At 40.6% G+C, this 18,119-nt stretch overlaps 1 protein-coding gene across 1 annotated transcript in view; it reads right to left on the bottom strand.

Moving 5' to 3' along the window:
- Synpr (synaptoporin) overlaps positions 1-17,819 on the bottom strand; it is a 323,140-nt gene extending 305,321 nt beyond the window's left edge. The window contains exons 1-2 of the mRNA XM_021182224.2: positions 17,594-17,819; positions 17,390-17,455 (exon numbers count right to left, since the gene is read on the bottom strand). Of these exons, the coding sequence (XP_021037883.1) occupies positions 17,390-17,455; positions 17,594-17,611 (84 nt within the window). The 5' untranslated portion in view covers positions 17,612-17,819. The remainder of the gene's footprint in view (positions 1-17,389; positions 17,456-17,593) is intronic.
- Between the last annotated feature and the right edge of the window lie 300 nt (positions 17,820-18,119).

The raw sequence follows: 18,119 nt of genomic DNA, 5'->3' as shown, positions 1-18,119 counted from the left end.
TCTGAAATTTCACAAACCAGACCTCCATCTTCTGCACTGTTCTCAACATTATCTTCCAAGCTCCTACACAACATCGGACAGAGCTCTTAACAACGGATGGATCTTCAAGCCCAAAGTTCCAAAGTCCTTCCACAGTCCTCCCCAAAACATGGTCAGGTTGTCACAGGAATACCCCACTCTGCTGGTACCAATTTGTCTTAGTCAGGGTTTCTATTCCTGCACAAACATGATGACCAAGAAGCAAGTTGAGGAGGAAAGGGTTTATTCGGCTTACACTTCCATGCTGCTGTTCATCACCAAAGGTAGTCAGGACTGGAACTCAAGCAGGTCAGGAAGCAGGAGCTGAGCAGAGGCCACGGAGGGTTGTTCTTTACTGGCTTGCTTCCCCTGGCTTACTCAGCCTGCTCTCTTATAGAACCAAGACTACCAGCCCAGAGATGGTCCCACTCACAAGGGGCCTTTCCCTTTGATCACTAATTGAGAAAATGCCTTACAGTTGTGTCTCATGGAGGCATTTCCTCAACTGAAGCTCCTTTCTCTGTGATAACTCCAGCTGTGTCAAGTTGACACAAAATTAGCCAGTACAGATGGTGAAAGTATGTAGTCTTGTGGGTTAAACCCCGACTAAGGTAATTTGGTGCCATACTCTGAGAATCCCTGGCCAGTGTCCATTGTCCTGACTTGCTTCAAATTTGACTCAAACTTGTGATAGTGATCTTATTCTTGCCCAGTGGGATTAGCATCATAACTTTCATATGATGCAACATTAGATATGCTTATATTTTAATCATTTTATTTATAAATTAATTAACTATTAAATTGTTATTTAATATTTTTGCTTGATTTATTTTCAAAGTTGTATTAGTTTCATAAGATGAGCTGAAAGTTAAGTTGACATTATCCAGGTTTGTGATCATCAATTTGGATAGAGATCGTATCATTTCTCCTGGAATTTTTTTAAGAGAATTCACTACTTCACACAGCTTTTTCATTTTTAATAGGGTAGTTCATGGTTGTCAGAACACAGGCTTAGAATGGAGCTGTGAGAGAATTCTGAGTCCTTATGAGAACACTCCAAGGAGTCTGACCTCAGTTTCTTCAGATTGTCCTTGAAATATGCTTTTGTGCCCTGCACATGTGTAGCAGAGAGGAGCAGGTTTGCTTCAGATTACCTATGGCCATTTGCCATTGTGATTCAAAATGTTCACAGATTTACTCCTATGACATTTTAACCTTCAAAGTATGAACTGTCTGATGCTCCAGATAAAGTTAGCCATCGCATGAGATTTAGTCCATCTCATTCGGTCCATTCTCCCAAACCTCACCATCTCTAGAGTGGGGACATAGAATGATAAATTTATTTTACTTTAGTAGAAGGAGCAATACTTAAATCTCTCTCTCTCCTTTCTGTTTCAATAATTTTTCCATCACAAGATCAAGAGGAAACAAAATAGAAACGAGGGACTACTTTTCTAAATGGTTTCCAGCATTTGCCTAAGCAACCAGGCTTCTTCTGCTTTCTACAAATAAAATATCTTCAATTCAAATAAAATAGCAATCTATTTTCATTTACAGTTCTAACAAGATAAAACTTTCTGGTTTTGGAGCCAGATGTGGTGGCACAGAGGTATAATTTCAACAGTTGGGAGGTGAAAAGAAGGAGTGACAGGAGTTCAAGACCAGCCTCAACCATGCAGCAAGCTTTCCAGGCTGGTGGGGTCACATGAGACTCCAGATCAAAAGAATAGTACTGCTTTGGAGCTGTAGGGTAGACTAAGAGTTTGCTTTGCCTGCCCACAGCAGCATTGATTGCCCATCTGAGAAGAACATGAAGTTCTGACAACCTATTATCCAGTTCACTTTCCCCTCACGGGTTCCAGCCCTTTATACAGAGATTGGATCATCAGGGGAGAATGAAAATATTACTGCTGCTAGGTTAAACACAAATGGTTCTTTCTGGAACCCAAGCAGACCCAGGGTCAAACATCATCACTGCTATTATCACATGAGCATCCTGGACCATTATTCATTTTTCTAAGCATTATATTCCTTTCCTAGAGAGAAAGAAAATGAAGGTACATGCATTTATGAATGTTGGACTCACTTGTATGGATATCAGCAAATACATATATAAAGCTGGAAATGAAAGAGAAGGGTTGCCTATCTGCAACAGCACAAAGCACACCACAAGAACCACAGCTTGCACAAAAGCCATCACAATCTCTCAGAAGTACTTCTGCAAGGACACCTGTCCTCTCTCTACCTGGGAGTAGCTCTAGATTTGTGATTAAGTCCTACATGCAGAATGATTATTTCAAAGCATCTATCAAAATTCTCTTCATTTTGCCTTCAATAACATCCCCTTTTCCAACCTCGTGATGCTCAAAGTGACTATGGCACCCACCTTCTCACATCAATGCTCTGCAGTGCTCAGCTATCCCCAAGCACACATCACCATACTTAAGACTGTCCTTGACTGTCAGGTACATCTAACCATTTTAATGGAGCTGTTTAAATTAAGTAGCACTACATGTAGAAAATAGCACAGTGAGTATAGAATAGATGGCAACAACTCTTACTGAATTCACAAGGGACCAAGGTGGCTGTGGTTGTTTAAATGAGAATGTCCCCTCATAGGCTCCAATATTTTTATTCTTGACTTCATTTGTTGATTCTATTTCAGGGGGTTCAAGAGGTGCAGCCTTGCAAGAGAAAATATGGTACTTGGGGCAGGCTTTGAGAGTTAAGGCCTCACCCTACTTCCAGTCTGCTCTCTCTGTTTTTATGTTTGCAGTTGAGGATATAAACATTTAGCTTCCTACTCCATGCCTGCCGTTTGCTGCAATGCTTCCCCGTCAGGATGGACTTCTGTCCCTCCTGAATTATAAGCCAAATTAAACTTCTTCCATAAGTTATTTTTGGTCATGATGTTTTAGCACAACAACAGAAAGTAACTAATACAATGTCCAAAATACAGCAGAGTGTGACGAAGAGAGAGAGGGGACTCATATTCTCAGCTAGTAGCAAGTGTGATCAGAAACGTCATTAAAACTACACAAATATTTGCCAATGTCTCAAATAAAGGAAGATAATTACTGTCTCTGGCCAAGCCAGGGCACAAACATCTAAATAGTTTCTGATAGTGGAGTCATGACATGACCTAGAGAATTAAAAGAAGCAGCTCATCTACAGCTTCATGTGAACACCAACTGCACAAGTTTGGCAGCTGTGGCTATTGCTTTGCAAATCAATTGTTTGTTTATGCTTTTTCAAAGTGAAGCCAAAATACAATCTTCAAGAAAAGAAAATGTGCAGTCTCAGTGCAAAATTAAAGAAGTAATGGTTCAACTAGACTTCATATCATGTTAGAAAAACATGTGATTGACAGTGATCGCTTCAGAACCATAATATTGGAGGGCAACTTGGTCATTTTATTCAAATATCTTTAAAATATATTGTACTTGGAGCACTTTCCAACTAAACACTAGTATAACATGTGTTGTAAAGATTTATTGGTAGGCAAGATTGCTTGCTATGCAGCAAACATGGGAATTTAAACCTTGGAATCATGGGAGCCCATGTAAAAATAGAACTCTGTGTGTGTGTGTGTGTGTGTGTGTGTGTGTGTAATACAAGCACTATGAGGTACAGAGAAAAGAGAATACTAGCCCTAGGTTCAGTGACAGACTTTTCTCAAGGGACTGGTAGGAAGGATATGATAGAGTAGGAATCTCAATGCCTTCCTCTGGTCTTCACATGAGCATGGGTACATGCATTGGCACATACAGCACCTATGTACACACATGTTAAAATTAAGAAAAATTACAAAGTTAGCTGTGTTAGAGGCCCAGAAGTATCTATCTTTTATAGGAATCCTCACAGGTTTTTCAAAAAATATAACAAGCATTTGGAAACCATCTAAATTATAGACTGGTGGGATAATCTCTGCAACAAGCACTCACTATCACAGTCCACAGTTATTGAAGTTATGGAGCAAGACATTGTATTTCCATAACATGTGATGTGCTCCATAGCATGGAAGCATAATTCACACTATTTAAGGAGAAGAAAGCATGTGGCAAACAGTCCCTATTCAAAACCTGCTCTACTATCAAGGGAGTTGGGCCTTCTCTCCACTCTCAAAGGAAGTTTCCTATGCTGAAATCCTAACTCTAGTACTTCAGTACGTCACAATGTGACTTTATTTGGAAACAAGATCAAGCTGATAAAGTTGGGGGGAGTCAAAATAGTAGAGTTAGAGAGTAAGCTACTAATTCAGCGACTGATGTTACATGTACACACACACACACACACACACACACACACTGTCATAGAAAGAAGGCAGAAACTGGAGCAGTAAATCATTCATAAGACTAGGAACACTAAAGACTGCCACCAATACATTAGGAATGGGAGAAGAGTATAGATCAGACTTTTCCTCATGATCTGTGAAATGATTTTGTTTTTACCACATTCTTATCTCAAAGCTTTGGTTTTCAGAACTTTGCAACAATAAATTTCTGTTATTCATGATGTAATCAGGCATCACTTAATGTCTGAGGTAGGTTTTAGGAATGTATCCTTGGGTGATTTTATCCCTGGACCTCATAGAAGGTTTGCTTATCCGGGCCAAGACATTATCACGTGTGCCTTATTAAAACAGCCTTATTGTGTTAGGCTGTTTTAGCAACTGTCATTGAATAAAATATACTTATGTGTGCTGCATGATTATACTTGTACAAGTCTGGAAATTAGCATATCATTTCAGAGGAAAAATGCATATGTACACAAAAGTACTTTAAAATGTATGTTCAAAATATTAGCTCACTTAGCTCTATTGGAGGGGCAGGAGGTCACACAGAGTTGGCTGAAGATCCTTCTTGGTCCTTCACCAACCATATTATTGAGCAAATATACTTTAGAAGACCGTTATAAGACTTTAATGAAGAGAGGCTGGATCAAGTGGTCCACATTGGAAGGTGAGAGAAATAAAGAGCACGATGTACTCTTCAAAGCGTGGTATTTTCTGCCAAGTTGTCTAACGCTCAATGCTGTGGTCAATTTTACACACAGCACAGCACTTTGTTACCTTTACATTTTTATTACTTCTTTGAGAGTTTTAACTTGTGTACACATATTTTGATCACATTTACTCCAAGTTTTTCCCATATCTACTTCCCCTTTTCTAGCCCAATTTTGTGTCTTTTTTATAAAAAAACACTTTCAAGCCCAATTTCTGATGCCCAAAGATTCTTGGATGTCTGGCCTTCCACTGAAACATGATTTAGTTATGGGGGCTATAATCTTAAAGAAAACTGGTCCTTTAATCTCCAGCACCTAGTGAAAGCCAATCACTCCAGGGTTAGGGTGGGAATATGCTCCCAACTTTTCTCTCCATGCTGGGATTTTATCTGGTTTGGGTTTGCACAGATTTTGGATATTCTGCCATAACCACTGAGTTCATATATACAGTGAGTGACCTTGCTGTGTCTTGTTTTCTCATAGCCAACTGCTGCCTCTGGTTTTTACACCCTTTCCACCTAACCTTCTACAAGGGTCTCTGAGCCTTGCAAGGGAGGGTGCGATACACACACACACACACACACACACACACTCCCTTTAGAGCTAAGCATTCTGCAGTTTCTTATTCTCTGCATCAGCTTTGGGTCTCTGTGTTAATCACTATCTATTGTACATAGAAATTTCTCTCAGATGATGATTGAGATTGATCAATGGGCATAATTAAACATCATTAGGAGTTATTTTCATACTACATTTATTGAGGAACATAATAGTAGTAGGTTCTCTCCTGGTACCCATGACATATGAGGCCATAAGTTCTTTGTTTGATAATGGTTCTAAGTTTCAATATATGGAACAGGATCTTAAATCCAATCAAAAAGTGTTTGGTGGTCAGGAGTGGTGGTGCATGCCTTTAATCCCAGCACTTGGGAGGCAGAGGCAGGTGGATTTCTGAGTTCGAGGCCAGCCTGGTCTACAAAGTGAGTTCCAGGACAGCCAGGGCTTCAGAGAAATCCTGTCTTGAACCCCCCCCCCCACTCCAAAAGTGTTTGGTTACTTCCATCATGTTCATAGCACATTGTACCAGTGGGTCTATCATGTCAGGTCAGTCATTGTGGCTCACAGAGTTCACAGCAGGGGAGAGCTGATGGATATTTTTCTCCTCCAGTAGCTTGTCACCTTTCAGCACTATGGAAGCTAGCTAATAGGAAGAGTCCGGGTCCATACTGGCTTGATGTCATCATGTTCTATGAGTCAAGTATGTGGAGTCTTTAGCAACAGCATATTACCACCAACATCTGGAGGGTAACAAAGAACAATGGCAATATCCTGTAATATTTGAGGTCTGTGTGACTCCATTGTCCAAGAATTTTAAAGTAAGTAACCCATTTCTGGCCCTGGAATTTTTATTTTTTGCCTGTGTTAGCTATTAGGGGCATAGTTGCTCTATTTGTCTTTTAAAAAAAATCAATCTCTCTCTCTCTCTCTCTCTCTCTCTCTCTCTCTCTCTCTCTCTCTCTCGTTAAGGCTGGTAGCCCACAAGCCCTAATAATTCCTTGTCTCCACTCCCAGCCATGGTGCTGTGGTTGCAAGCATGTAAAGACCATACCTGGTTTGTTATTTGGGTACAAGGATCCAAGCTCAGGGCCTCATGGTATACAACAAACACTTTTAACCATTGGGCCATCTCACCAAAAGTTTATACTGCATATAAACTTTAAAATCAGTTTCAAATATAAACTCCTAAGTGATGTTGGTGATCTCATGAATAATTGTGTTTTTTTTTCAATTGCTTTATAAATGGAATTGAAAAATGTAACAGTGAAGGTTCTTGAATAAACATCATTTATTATCTATGAAAGATTAAAAACACACCTTCTCCACACCCTCAAATAATTGCAGTAGCAGATGAATATTAATAGCAGCCAGTGGGGCATTCCCCCATGGAAAAAATTCCCATGTACCTGGCCCTAGCCTTTGTATGTTTTGACGTTTTTGTTTCTGAATGTTCTGTATGTTCTGACTTTTTTTAAGGCTGAAGATTATATCAACACTAGACAAGTGTGTCAATACCCATATCTGTAGACTGAGTTTAATTTCTAGGTTTAGAGACAGTCATCATTACTGAACCTTTGAATGAGAACCTTCATATTTCAGCCTACACTTTTGTGTTCTAAACGCCCATCCCATGTTAAAAAATGATATAGGAGTGAGTGTGTTCAAGGATTCTTAGCTATTTAATAATTTGTAAATACATCTTGGATATGGGTGAATATCCCTAAGAAACTTGAGGCTCAGTGAAGTTGATCATGAACATATCCAAGGTTGGTGGTTCAGCTCAACATTACATTTGAGTACATGTAACGTTGCATGTACATTACAGTTACAAAGCCAGCACAATCTTGTTGTCCTGCTATTGAGGTCAAATTCTACCATTGTCTAGATTGCCTTCTGGACTCCAAAGAAAATGGAGGACGGCCTTTACTAGCAGGGATTCCCCTTCTCTGACTGTAACCCTCACACACCTATACCTGTGGAATGTCACGTAGCAGCCTTGGTTAACATTACAGGTTCAACTTTCTTTCTTTCTTTCTTTCTTTCTTTATTTATTATATGTAAGTACACTGTAGCTGTCTTCAGACACTCCAGAAGAGGGCGCCAGATCTCGTTACGGATGGTTGTTAGCCACCATGTGCTTGCTGGGATTTGAACTCTGGACCTTTGGAAGAGCAGTCGGGTGCTCTTACCCACTGAGCCATCTCAGCAGCCCTCAACTTTCTTTCTCCTGATAAAAACAAGTTCAGCTAACACCTGAGGTTCCTGAAATGTTTCCCCATGATAACGAGGCATCTCAGTACCTTAAGTCTTCAGCCAATGACATTTGGCTACCCTAGATATTCTTAACCCTTGATACCAAAACTATGTAAGCCTTGAGTCAGCCCAAGTAAAGCTGGTCCTGGTGTGTGACATTACTGTATGTATTCTCAGGGCTTCCGAAACCCCTGACCCTTCCCACCACCCCAGACTTCTTCCATCACCTCTGCTTCATATTCCCTTGTTGACCAATAAAGGCCAATAATCCTCTGGGGGGCACAGAAGGTCACACATTTTATTTTCTTTTTTCTTAAGTCAGGGCCCTACTATGTATCTCTAAGCTAGCCTAGAACTCCCAACATAAACCAGGTTAGCCTCAACCTCACAGAGATCTGCCTGTCTCTGCCTTCTGAGGTCTGGAACTAAATGCATATACCATCACACCTGGCCTCTCAGCACATTCTGAATCATGTTATAATTGCTCCTTAGTCAGCCATTTCCTTGTCCAGGTGCAGTGTTTCTCAAGATCTCCATGTTTTACTCTAATCATGGGCCAGCACCTGCCAGGCTTCCAGAATTACTATTCAAACCAAGTCTTTTTCACTTTGTAATTCTGGCCCTCTACTTCAGGAGGGATTCTAGCATGTCAGCAATCTGTCTGTCAGGTGCAAGCAAAACCATCAGGTGAAGTCACGGTACAAAAGCAGAGTCAAGCAGTCTGCAGTTGAGCAGATGGATGGCTGAGCACTTCCTGTTAACACCACAGAGTAATATTTGGCACATAATTCTCCAAATAACAAACCTAAGGTATCCCAGTTCTCACTCGCAGACAGCAGACAAATCCATGCATTCCCCATTATCAATAATGAGACTCATTTGGCTTAAGTAAATTCCCAAACATCCAAAGAAATTTAAGTGTTTAGAATCTTGCTAAATATCTAGAGATTTCGTGAATTCCCCAGATGTCTTCCTGGGCATATGTCCATAACAGATTTCTGAATTTGCTTTTCCTTAGGGAGTGGACTGTTGATGAATATTCTATAAAATATATAAGATAAATTTTCTGAAGAAACAGGAATCTTTTTGATAATAAGAACACCGTGAGAAGCTATTTTGAGGACATTTAGAATTTAGATTTTGTTTTACTTTCTTGTTTCTTTGATAGTAGAAAAGAAACAGAATTAAGAATGAAATTTAAAAATGTAAATTTCTTAAAGTCTTGTATTAATAGATGATAGATACAGATATATATTCGTGTCTTTTCTATTATTGTTTTTAGTGGGGAAATAATTGACACCTTGTGCATCAACAAGGAGTCTCTATCAGTGGAGAAAATTCAGGAAGATGATCCAGAATATGGAATTTGGTTTCTGTTCATATTCATATCCCTAATGAGTTACTTGTTGTCTGACTTTCGGAAAGTGATTTGATCACCCATTTATAAGCAAGACTATTAGGTAGTCCCCGGATTATAATAAATCACATAACTCACAAACAACAATTAGAAAGCTGCTTTTGTCTACATGTAGAATTAACACTATTTGTATGTGCTTTATGGTTGCCTCACCATGCACCATTTTTTCCAGTGGGAAGATAATACAGAGAGAGAGAGAGAGAGAGAGAGAGAGAGAGAGAGAGAGAGAGAGAGAGCATCAAAAACTAATAATATAATAGTGAGCAAACTGTGTTTATACAGATCTAGAGTCTGGAGAGACTATACTGCAATTATAAATTTAGTGTCATCATCAACAAGCTCTTCTCCAGTTACAGTCCCATAGCTGTGGTAAAGGTAAGACACTACTAAAGTTTTCGATAACATGTAACCCTTACAAGCAAGCAAACGATGTGACACTCAAGATGCCCATGTGAAGACTCCACAGCATTAACATTTTTAAATTAAATTGAATAAAATAAAAATGGTCCAAACTCTAGCACATAGCTGATTCAAAACGCACATTTCTTCAAGCCTTAGATGAATTTTGCATAACAACCAAACCCTGTTCTCCTTCATCAAACAGACAACATTAAGCACAAAAAGCAAGCAAATGATGTTTCTTCAAATTTTTAGTTTTCTATCACATCAAAAAACACACTACACACAGCATATGCGTACACCTACATCCCACATACACACAATACACACACACATACACACACACACATACACACACAGCACACCACACATATACTTACACATGCACACACATGCACAAATACATAGATACAAATGCACGCACACCACACACCACACATACTTACACAACACACCCATATACACAGCACACACAGCACACACACTTACACACACCACACACACACACAATACACAGCACAAAACACACACACCACACAAATACACAGTACACAAACATACATACATGCACATCACTCATATATTTACACACACACATAAACACAAACACACAGAGACACACACACACACCATTTCCATTGTACATTCATCTGTTAGAAATTATGTAGTTTTATCACCTTTATACAGACTCTTCACTGGAACTGTAATAACCAGAACTTTAAAGATTGTCCCTTCCACTGCTCCATTAGAAAGGACTGTCTATAAGAGAGTGACTCGACTTTCATGGTCCTTTAAAATCAGGACACTAGTGACAGAATAACAGTGGACATTTGACCTATAGGCAAATAATCCATATGCTAGTTTATTGCCTTGGGACATGGCCTGGGGTTGACAGGTTAAACTGAAAAAGCAACCAGCCAAGGCAACCACATTCCTTCATTTAGGGTGTCAGATGAGAGTCTTGGGTAGAATGAGTGAGATTCACAAAGAACATATGCTGAGAAGGCAGGCAGGACCATGTCTAAAATCCTGGAATGGCAGCCACCTTGCTAAGGACTCTTGCTGCTCAGGTAACTTACCACTGTTTCATAAAGTTTATTCTTTGTTACTAAGTGTTGAGAAGATCTATAATATCCCTTTCTCATCCACATTTTACTCTTTTTATATGAGATAATCTCTTTCACAACTAAGACTAACCATATACTTCTATGGAGTCCTTACAATTCTACTTTATAGCAGATTATAGGAAGGGACTGTGTTCTCTAGAATTCATTTTTCTCTCTCCTCCATTCTGTTTCTCTCTGCCCACCTTTCCTCACCTCTTCCACTCAATATTGAGTAAACCCTTGGGTCTGGGAGCTATAAAAGGATTAGATGTTCTTGGAGTAAGCTTTTCTGTATTCCAAGAGTTGCACTAAATCTTTAGATTGTGTAGATGAATAATATGGCATTCTACCTTGGCTAGAATGTAAATGTATCGCTAAGGAGCTTATTCTAGATCCTGTCAAGAAGTCAACTTCCATGAGCAACACTTCCCTATCCAGGCTGACAACCAAGTGAAAAATAATTCACTAGCCAGTTAGGGTTGGGTAAGAAGGGACATGGAGCATGTTCCAAGGAGAGGAATTGACATTTTTAAAGCTACCTCATCAGCAAGAAACCATTACCAGGACTTTTAAATGTCCAAGAAATATGAAATATGTGCAGAGCAGGAAACAGGCTTTGGAACAGGTGATCTGGACTCCCTCCCATGTGCATGTTTGCTTGGGTGATGAGTTAGATTCAACTTTTTCTTGAATGTGTCTCCATATGTGTGTGTGCATATGTGTACATGTCAATGGATGCTGTGTGTGTGTGTGTGTGTTTGTATGTGTGTGCACTCACTTGCACATGCACAAGTATGTTCAGAAACCAGAGGGCAGCCTTGAGTATTTGTCCGTTAAACATCATTCAAAGTTATTCGTTTATTTCTTTCTGTATTTACTTGTTTATATATTCATTCATTTATTTAGAGGCAGAATCTCTCTGTTATTTGATTGAAGAGCAATCCCCAAGGATCTTCCTCTACCCCTCCCAGAGCTGGGATTATAAGTACCCACCACCATGTCTGTCTTTTGTCAGAACTGACTTTGGAATCAATTAGGTTCTCATGCTTGCAAAACAAGCACTTTGCTGGCTGAGCCATCTCCCCAGTCTTGGTCTCACTCATTCTTGTGACTTCTGAGAAGTCTGAGGTAGAGGCTAAAGGATGGAGGCTGTTTAAGAAAGAAGGGCTCAGCCCTGTGGGGAGCAGAGGTCAAGCTCCCACACTGCAGACCTCAGTACAACTGCCTCACCACACCCTCCATCCAAGAGCCTGCTCCTCAGAATCAAAAGCACTCATCTGTCAGGACCCTCACTCACCTACCATGGACTTTTATGTGCATGGTTTCTTTTAAAACTCCTGACAATGTGGGGAGGAAGGCAAGGGGTGTTTTCTCCAATGTCCAGGTGAGGAAACATATTCCTGCCAAAAGGCTAAGCTAACACACTGAACAAGAACATGCATAAATGTAACAGAAGTGAAAAACAGCCCACAGAAGACAGAGACACTAATAAGTCATGGTCCTTGCAGGTCTGGATTTTTTTTAAAGTAAGACATGACTATTTCCCTCCTCACTTTATGCCTGTGACAGGCAGAGCTTAGAATCCTCTTGAAAGAAGTTTCCCTGTATTATTTCTCCCTGTTATGATGAGTCTTCATGCCAGCTGCCTCAGGAAACTTAGAGAAGCCTTACGAGCTAAATTCTGGGGTGCTGCTTAGCATTATGCATGGGTTCATTCATATTCCAACTGAACACAATTTTGTCAGAGATGAGAAGGTTATAATTAAATCCAGCACATTAACTTAGCATTAAATAATCAGGCCCTTAATGGGAGATTGCCACTCAGGATTTTGATATTTTATATCACAGATTACCATCTTGCTTATATTGGGGGTGCTTCATGCATGCAAAGCATAAGAATGACAATAAAATGTGATTAAATTATTGGCTTTATAATAAAAGTCTCTTGTAGATAGTTTATGTGAAAAAAATGATTTAATTAAAACTTGCTTGGCTAACTAATGATGAGCAGAAAAATGAAGCCAAATATAAAAGACAATAAATAACTGGTGATTTTTTAAAAAAAGATATTCCCGACTATTTCAGAAGAGGTCTCTAATATTCATCCTGTGGGTCCACAAAATAAGACACTATTGGCTTTTAAATCTTCTTTGAAACTTTGGGATAAGAAACGCTGAGCACTGGCCAAAAGGGATAAGATTATAGCATTTATAGGAAATACAGTGTGGAGTGAGGTGGTCAAGCCTTGACTTTGACACTCATACTGGTTTTATTCACACTGTGTTAGTTAGGATCCCTGAGCCCCAAGATGAGATAACGTCATAAAAACCAGAATGACTCATGAGACTTCATATGAAGCTCTCTGAGGGATATGGTTATTATTACTTCTCTTTCTAGAAGTTTGAAAGTGTGGCTATCATTATACTATACTCTGCTATAGGTATCAATTGATTGTTACTGATAACAGGAACTATTCATGCTATGTACTGATAGCAAGAAAACAACAAGGGGTGTGATATTTCTTGGAGAACATAGCTTTGAATTTAGGTTCAGAAGTGGAGATCTGATAAATGTTAGTGCTACCATTTAAATAGACCGCAAGCATTTCTGGGTGGGCCATCCTCATCAGGGAGGTAAAAGGGCAGAGATGGAAGTTAGAATGCGAATGTGTGGTCCAGAATAGTAGACATGTTGCAGTATAATTAGCGATGGACATCAGAGAATGAGGATTTGAGGAATCCAGTAAAGGGATTCCATGAAGGTAGAATCTAGAACATCTGGAGCTGCAGCATAGTACTAGAGACACAGAGCATCATCAGAGACAAGAAATCACAAAACTGTTCCAACAGGGCTAGCATTTGAAGCATTAGTATGTCCTGAAAAACAAGAACATTCTGAGTCCACTCTCAACTTTACCTGAAACCCAAGGTGTAAACCTAGCACTTATAAACATCAGAAGAAAGAAAGTAATGTGCTTACTACAAATCTTCATAGATAGACGTGAGAGTGAGAGTGAGAGTGAGAGTGAGAGTGAGCAAGTGAGGGCATTGGCAGCACTGACGTAACAAAATAAGAAAGACCAGTGGAAGATCGGATGGTATGTTCATGGCTTTTCAAAATATGAAAACAGCATAAATTAAATATTTTATAACATTTCCAAATAATGGTTTAAGAGCTTTATAGGACATAATTTCAGAGTCAGGTTCATGTTTTGAATCTCTGGTTTTCAACAGTTAATAAAGGTTCCCTTATCTCATCTTAATAGAGATGAAGGGTGGAGAAGCTTTGCCCGAAAGTGTTTGAAAGTAATCGATGCTTTCCTTTCATTCTTTCTATGTTATTAAGAGTTTAAATTTATTTCATATACAAACTCTTCATAAGGAAAGAACATACAAAATATATCTTCCCCCTAAAAGTTTGTGTTTAGATGTTGATCAGTTCAAAGGTCTATCTATAGGAAAAATCTTACAACATGAGTTACTAAAACTCACTCACATGTATGACTGTAAAGGAGTGATATATCTATAATTTTAAATTTCATGACTTTGTTTCAGCCTGTCCCATTTTCTACCACTAACTATCAAATTGCATCATGTCAAAAAAAACACTATTACTTTAATTGTATGTACGGTTATGCTTTCCTGTGTGTTCATATAAAACAGACACACACACACACACACACTATAGTTTTGTAAAGACCGTGTTGTGCTGGGCAGGTAACCTGCATATCTGATGGATCACATCATTTACATAATGATTAATGGAGGGAATATTATTCCTCCATTTAAAATTTATGAAGTGTTTTTAAAAAGAAAGAAAGCTTATTTGCTTTCTTTTCTGTATTTAAGAATTGCTTTGAAGGAGAATTTCACTGTGTATCCGAGGATGATCCCTCTACCTTAGCTTCCTTAGTCCTTGGGGTACAGTTGGATACCATCATGCCTGGATTCATTTTGACAGTATATAGGCACCAATCTCCATGAAAATGAATATTAACTTATTGTTTTTAATGGTAGCATATTTCATTATTTGCACAAATTACACCTATAAATATTTGCGTATATGGATTTATGGGTTGTTTCCATTTTTCCACTGTAAATGAGGTGCAATAAATATCCTTGAAGATATTGTGGTTTAGATGTATATGTGCTTTCCAGTCTTTACATGTTAAAACAGGATCTGCCAAAAGGCAGTATTAGATGGTGGCACATTTGGGACCTGGATCACTCACAAGGTCAGAGACTCATGAACAGCATTGGTGCCCTTACAAAGGGCAGGTGAGAGCACAGGAAGGTGCCATCTGTGAACCAGAAAGTGGGATCTTGCCAGACACAGAATCTGTCAGTCTTTGACTGAAACTTCCAGCTGTCACTATGACCAGTCATCCAGAATTATGGGAAGAAATCTCTCTGATATAACAACCATTCAGCTTAAGGCGATTTATTATAGCAACAAGAGGACTACAGAAACATATATCTTTATGTGGACTTTATTTTCATGGTTATAGATGCTGACAAGGATTGTAGCTTAAAAACTAGAGACTGTCAGCTTCAAAGCCACTTTCTATCACTTTGTCAACATCTACAGAGGAAGAGAAACTGGCTATGATAAGTGCTCTATCATTACCAATGAACATTTTTCCAGACTACCCAATGTTTTCCAAGTGTTCTGAATGGGTCTAATAAAAGACAGAGAGACAGACAAATATATATTGTACTAGAAGACTATACTTCCACCCGATGTCACTATCATATGCATATAGGATGCATATGTCTCAGAGCAGCTCCACATATCAGTACATACACACACTGCTCTTCACCTGCCCACTGCTGTTATCTCAAGACAAGACAGCCTATAGTACAATTTTTGTGTTTCTTCAGCATTGATGCATTTGAGGCTTGTTTTGAATGATGGTTGATGAATATCCATCTTCCCAGAATTCTGATGTGCTGTTCAGAAAGCTATGATCTAAACAAACTCATTCAGATTGACCAGGAGTTTGAAATCTATCAAGAGACCTTATTTGCAGGGGCAACAATCATGGTGAAGAATGAGCAGTATTTCAAGGAAATGGCAATATGAGATAGTCATGTGTTTCTATCAGAAAATGATGTCAGGTTTCTGAACTTTGGGTGGATAATAAGTTGACAACTGAAGTACTATTTTGATTTTTTTTAAGAGGTGTGCCTTCATGAGTCATTATGGTTGGATAAATGTGAGAAAGGGGTTAAGAAAGACATATGGAAGATCCTTCAGCTGTGAGTGTAGCAGGGTTTGCCTGACTTAGCAAGAAGGAAAAAAAAAAAGAGCAAAACCAACCAACCAACCAGTATTACAGATGCCAGTCTCTCAGCAGATTAAATGCACTTGCTGCCAAACCTCACAATCTGAGTTCAATCCCAGGCATCTACATAAGTGGACTGAGAGAACCAACTCTCATATGTTATCTTCTGACCCCTACATGTGCACCAACCATGGCCTTCAGTTTTACACACACACACACACACACACACACACAGAGGGGGAGGGGTGGAGAAGAGGGAGAGGGAGAGAGAACAGAGTATCAAAATAGCCAACTGAAAGCCAATAGCTGGAGCCTTCTTTAAAAACTTTCTTGAGGCTAAACTGACCCAGTCAGGCATTGTGGTTCAGGTCAATTCACAGGGAAGACAGGGTTACCTCTAGACTGTGATGTAAACATGCATCATACTTATGTAGTGAAAGCCAGGCACACGCCCTTGTCTCTGAGTCTGAAGCACAGAATAGGCTCTTACATAATTTCCTAGCTGGTCAGTGTTAGCGCCTGTGATTAATTCTACATGACGGGCTTTGAACTTTCTGTTCAGATGGCTTCTCTAGCCTTAGAGCTCTCAGCAGGAGGAAATGTGTGACCCGCGGACTTCACTCCTTATAACTATCAGTCCAGCCAAGAACATTGGCATTGCTCCATGAGGCCTCGTGAGTAACCGTGTTCGTGCCTTGCTCTTGTCTGCAGACAGATTGCCATAGGTCTCTTGAGGTGGTTTTATTTTAAAAACAAATAAATCAGAGACGCCATGTAAGTTCCCACAGCTCAAACCCTAGAGAAAGCTGATCAAGGATTTGGCTGAAAAAATACCAGTATCGACATTAGAAAAATACTAGGGAAGTCCTCCCCCTTACACTATCCACTCTCTGAAGCCTTCTGGAGATAACTCCAGCTGGAGCTTCCAGCCAAGCAATGAGTCTCAGAGATTTGAGTATCCCCACACAGAACAGACGCTGTCCCAGTGCTGACCAACTTTTCTAGCTTGGTCAAGTCCTCCCAGCTCTCCACCTGTGATGGTTCCCTACCCAATCTGGTCTAGGGCTCACAAGGATACAGAAGAGAGGCCAGAGTTCCATGGAGGCTTCACCTCCTCCCTGCCACCTCCCCTGCTTCCCCTACCAGACCCTGCTGGCCAACAAGCTGTGAAGGGAGGTGATTCGAGCTCCTGCATGAATGCATCTACATTTCACCTGGAGTCCCAATGTGACCTCGACCCTATCTAGCAGCTCCAGAAGCGCTGAACCCCTGGCTATGAACAGAACCGAGCAGAGAGTGCCCCACTTGACCTCTTTCTACCTCTCAGCTAGATGCCTCCCAGCTACTCACCAACTCCAGAGCTCGCAGGAAGGCAAGGGGTTCCTTCAATGCCCGAAAGGTGCCCGCAGAGGCCACCTATGGATGAACAAGAAAGGGGAGAGAAAGCAAAAGTATGAGCCGAGGGTTGGGGATACCTGTCCAGTGCATCTTGTTGATGTTCCTGGCGTTTCCCAATCCTAGGCCAGCCGCCCTTCCTGTCCTGTTCATTTCTACCTGGCTCACAGGGTCCATGGCTCTCCCGTACTCTGTCTTCTCTCGAACCAGTTCCCTTCAGGAATGAAGTTCCTCTGACCCACGCTCCCCAGGGTCAGAAGCCACTTCTGGTGGCGAGCGGCTCACCCGGGACCCGGGGTGGGTGGGGAGCACCAGCTGTAGGTTCCAGCTTGCTGGGGCTCAGTCAGTGCAGTTCCCTGTGCTGTGCGGGAGGCAAGCCGAGCCAGAGAGGGGTGGGCGGGGCAGAGTGGGCTAGGGAGCAGCAACAGAGGAGGGGATAAAGCCAAGCCATCAGGGCCAGGCTGTCATTGGCTAGGCGCAAGCTCCACGGGGAGGGCGTTCGGGTGGGCTAGGCACAGCCCGCGCACATTGGTCCAGATCCCGCGCGCGGGCGCGCAATCTGCTCCAGGCTCCGGGGAAACTTTGGGGCTGCTGGTTGGCAACAGTGGACTAATGTCCTCATCATGAAGGCTGCGGGCTGCAAGAGGAGAAGGGGTAAGAAAAGAGCACCAATGTCAGGGGAGTC

This window comes from Mus caroli, chromosome 14, assembly GCF_900094665.2.
Source record: "Mus caroli chromosome 14, CAROLI_EIJ_v1.1, whole genome shotgun sequence".
NCBI classification, from domain to species: domain Eukaryota; kingdom Metazoa; phylum Chordata; class Mammalia; order Rodentia; family Muridae; genus Mus; species Mus caroli.
This window is presented reverse-complemented; position numbering and strand designations above follow the sequence as displayed.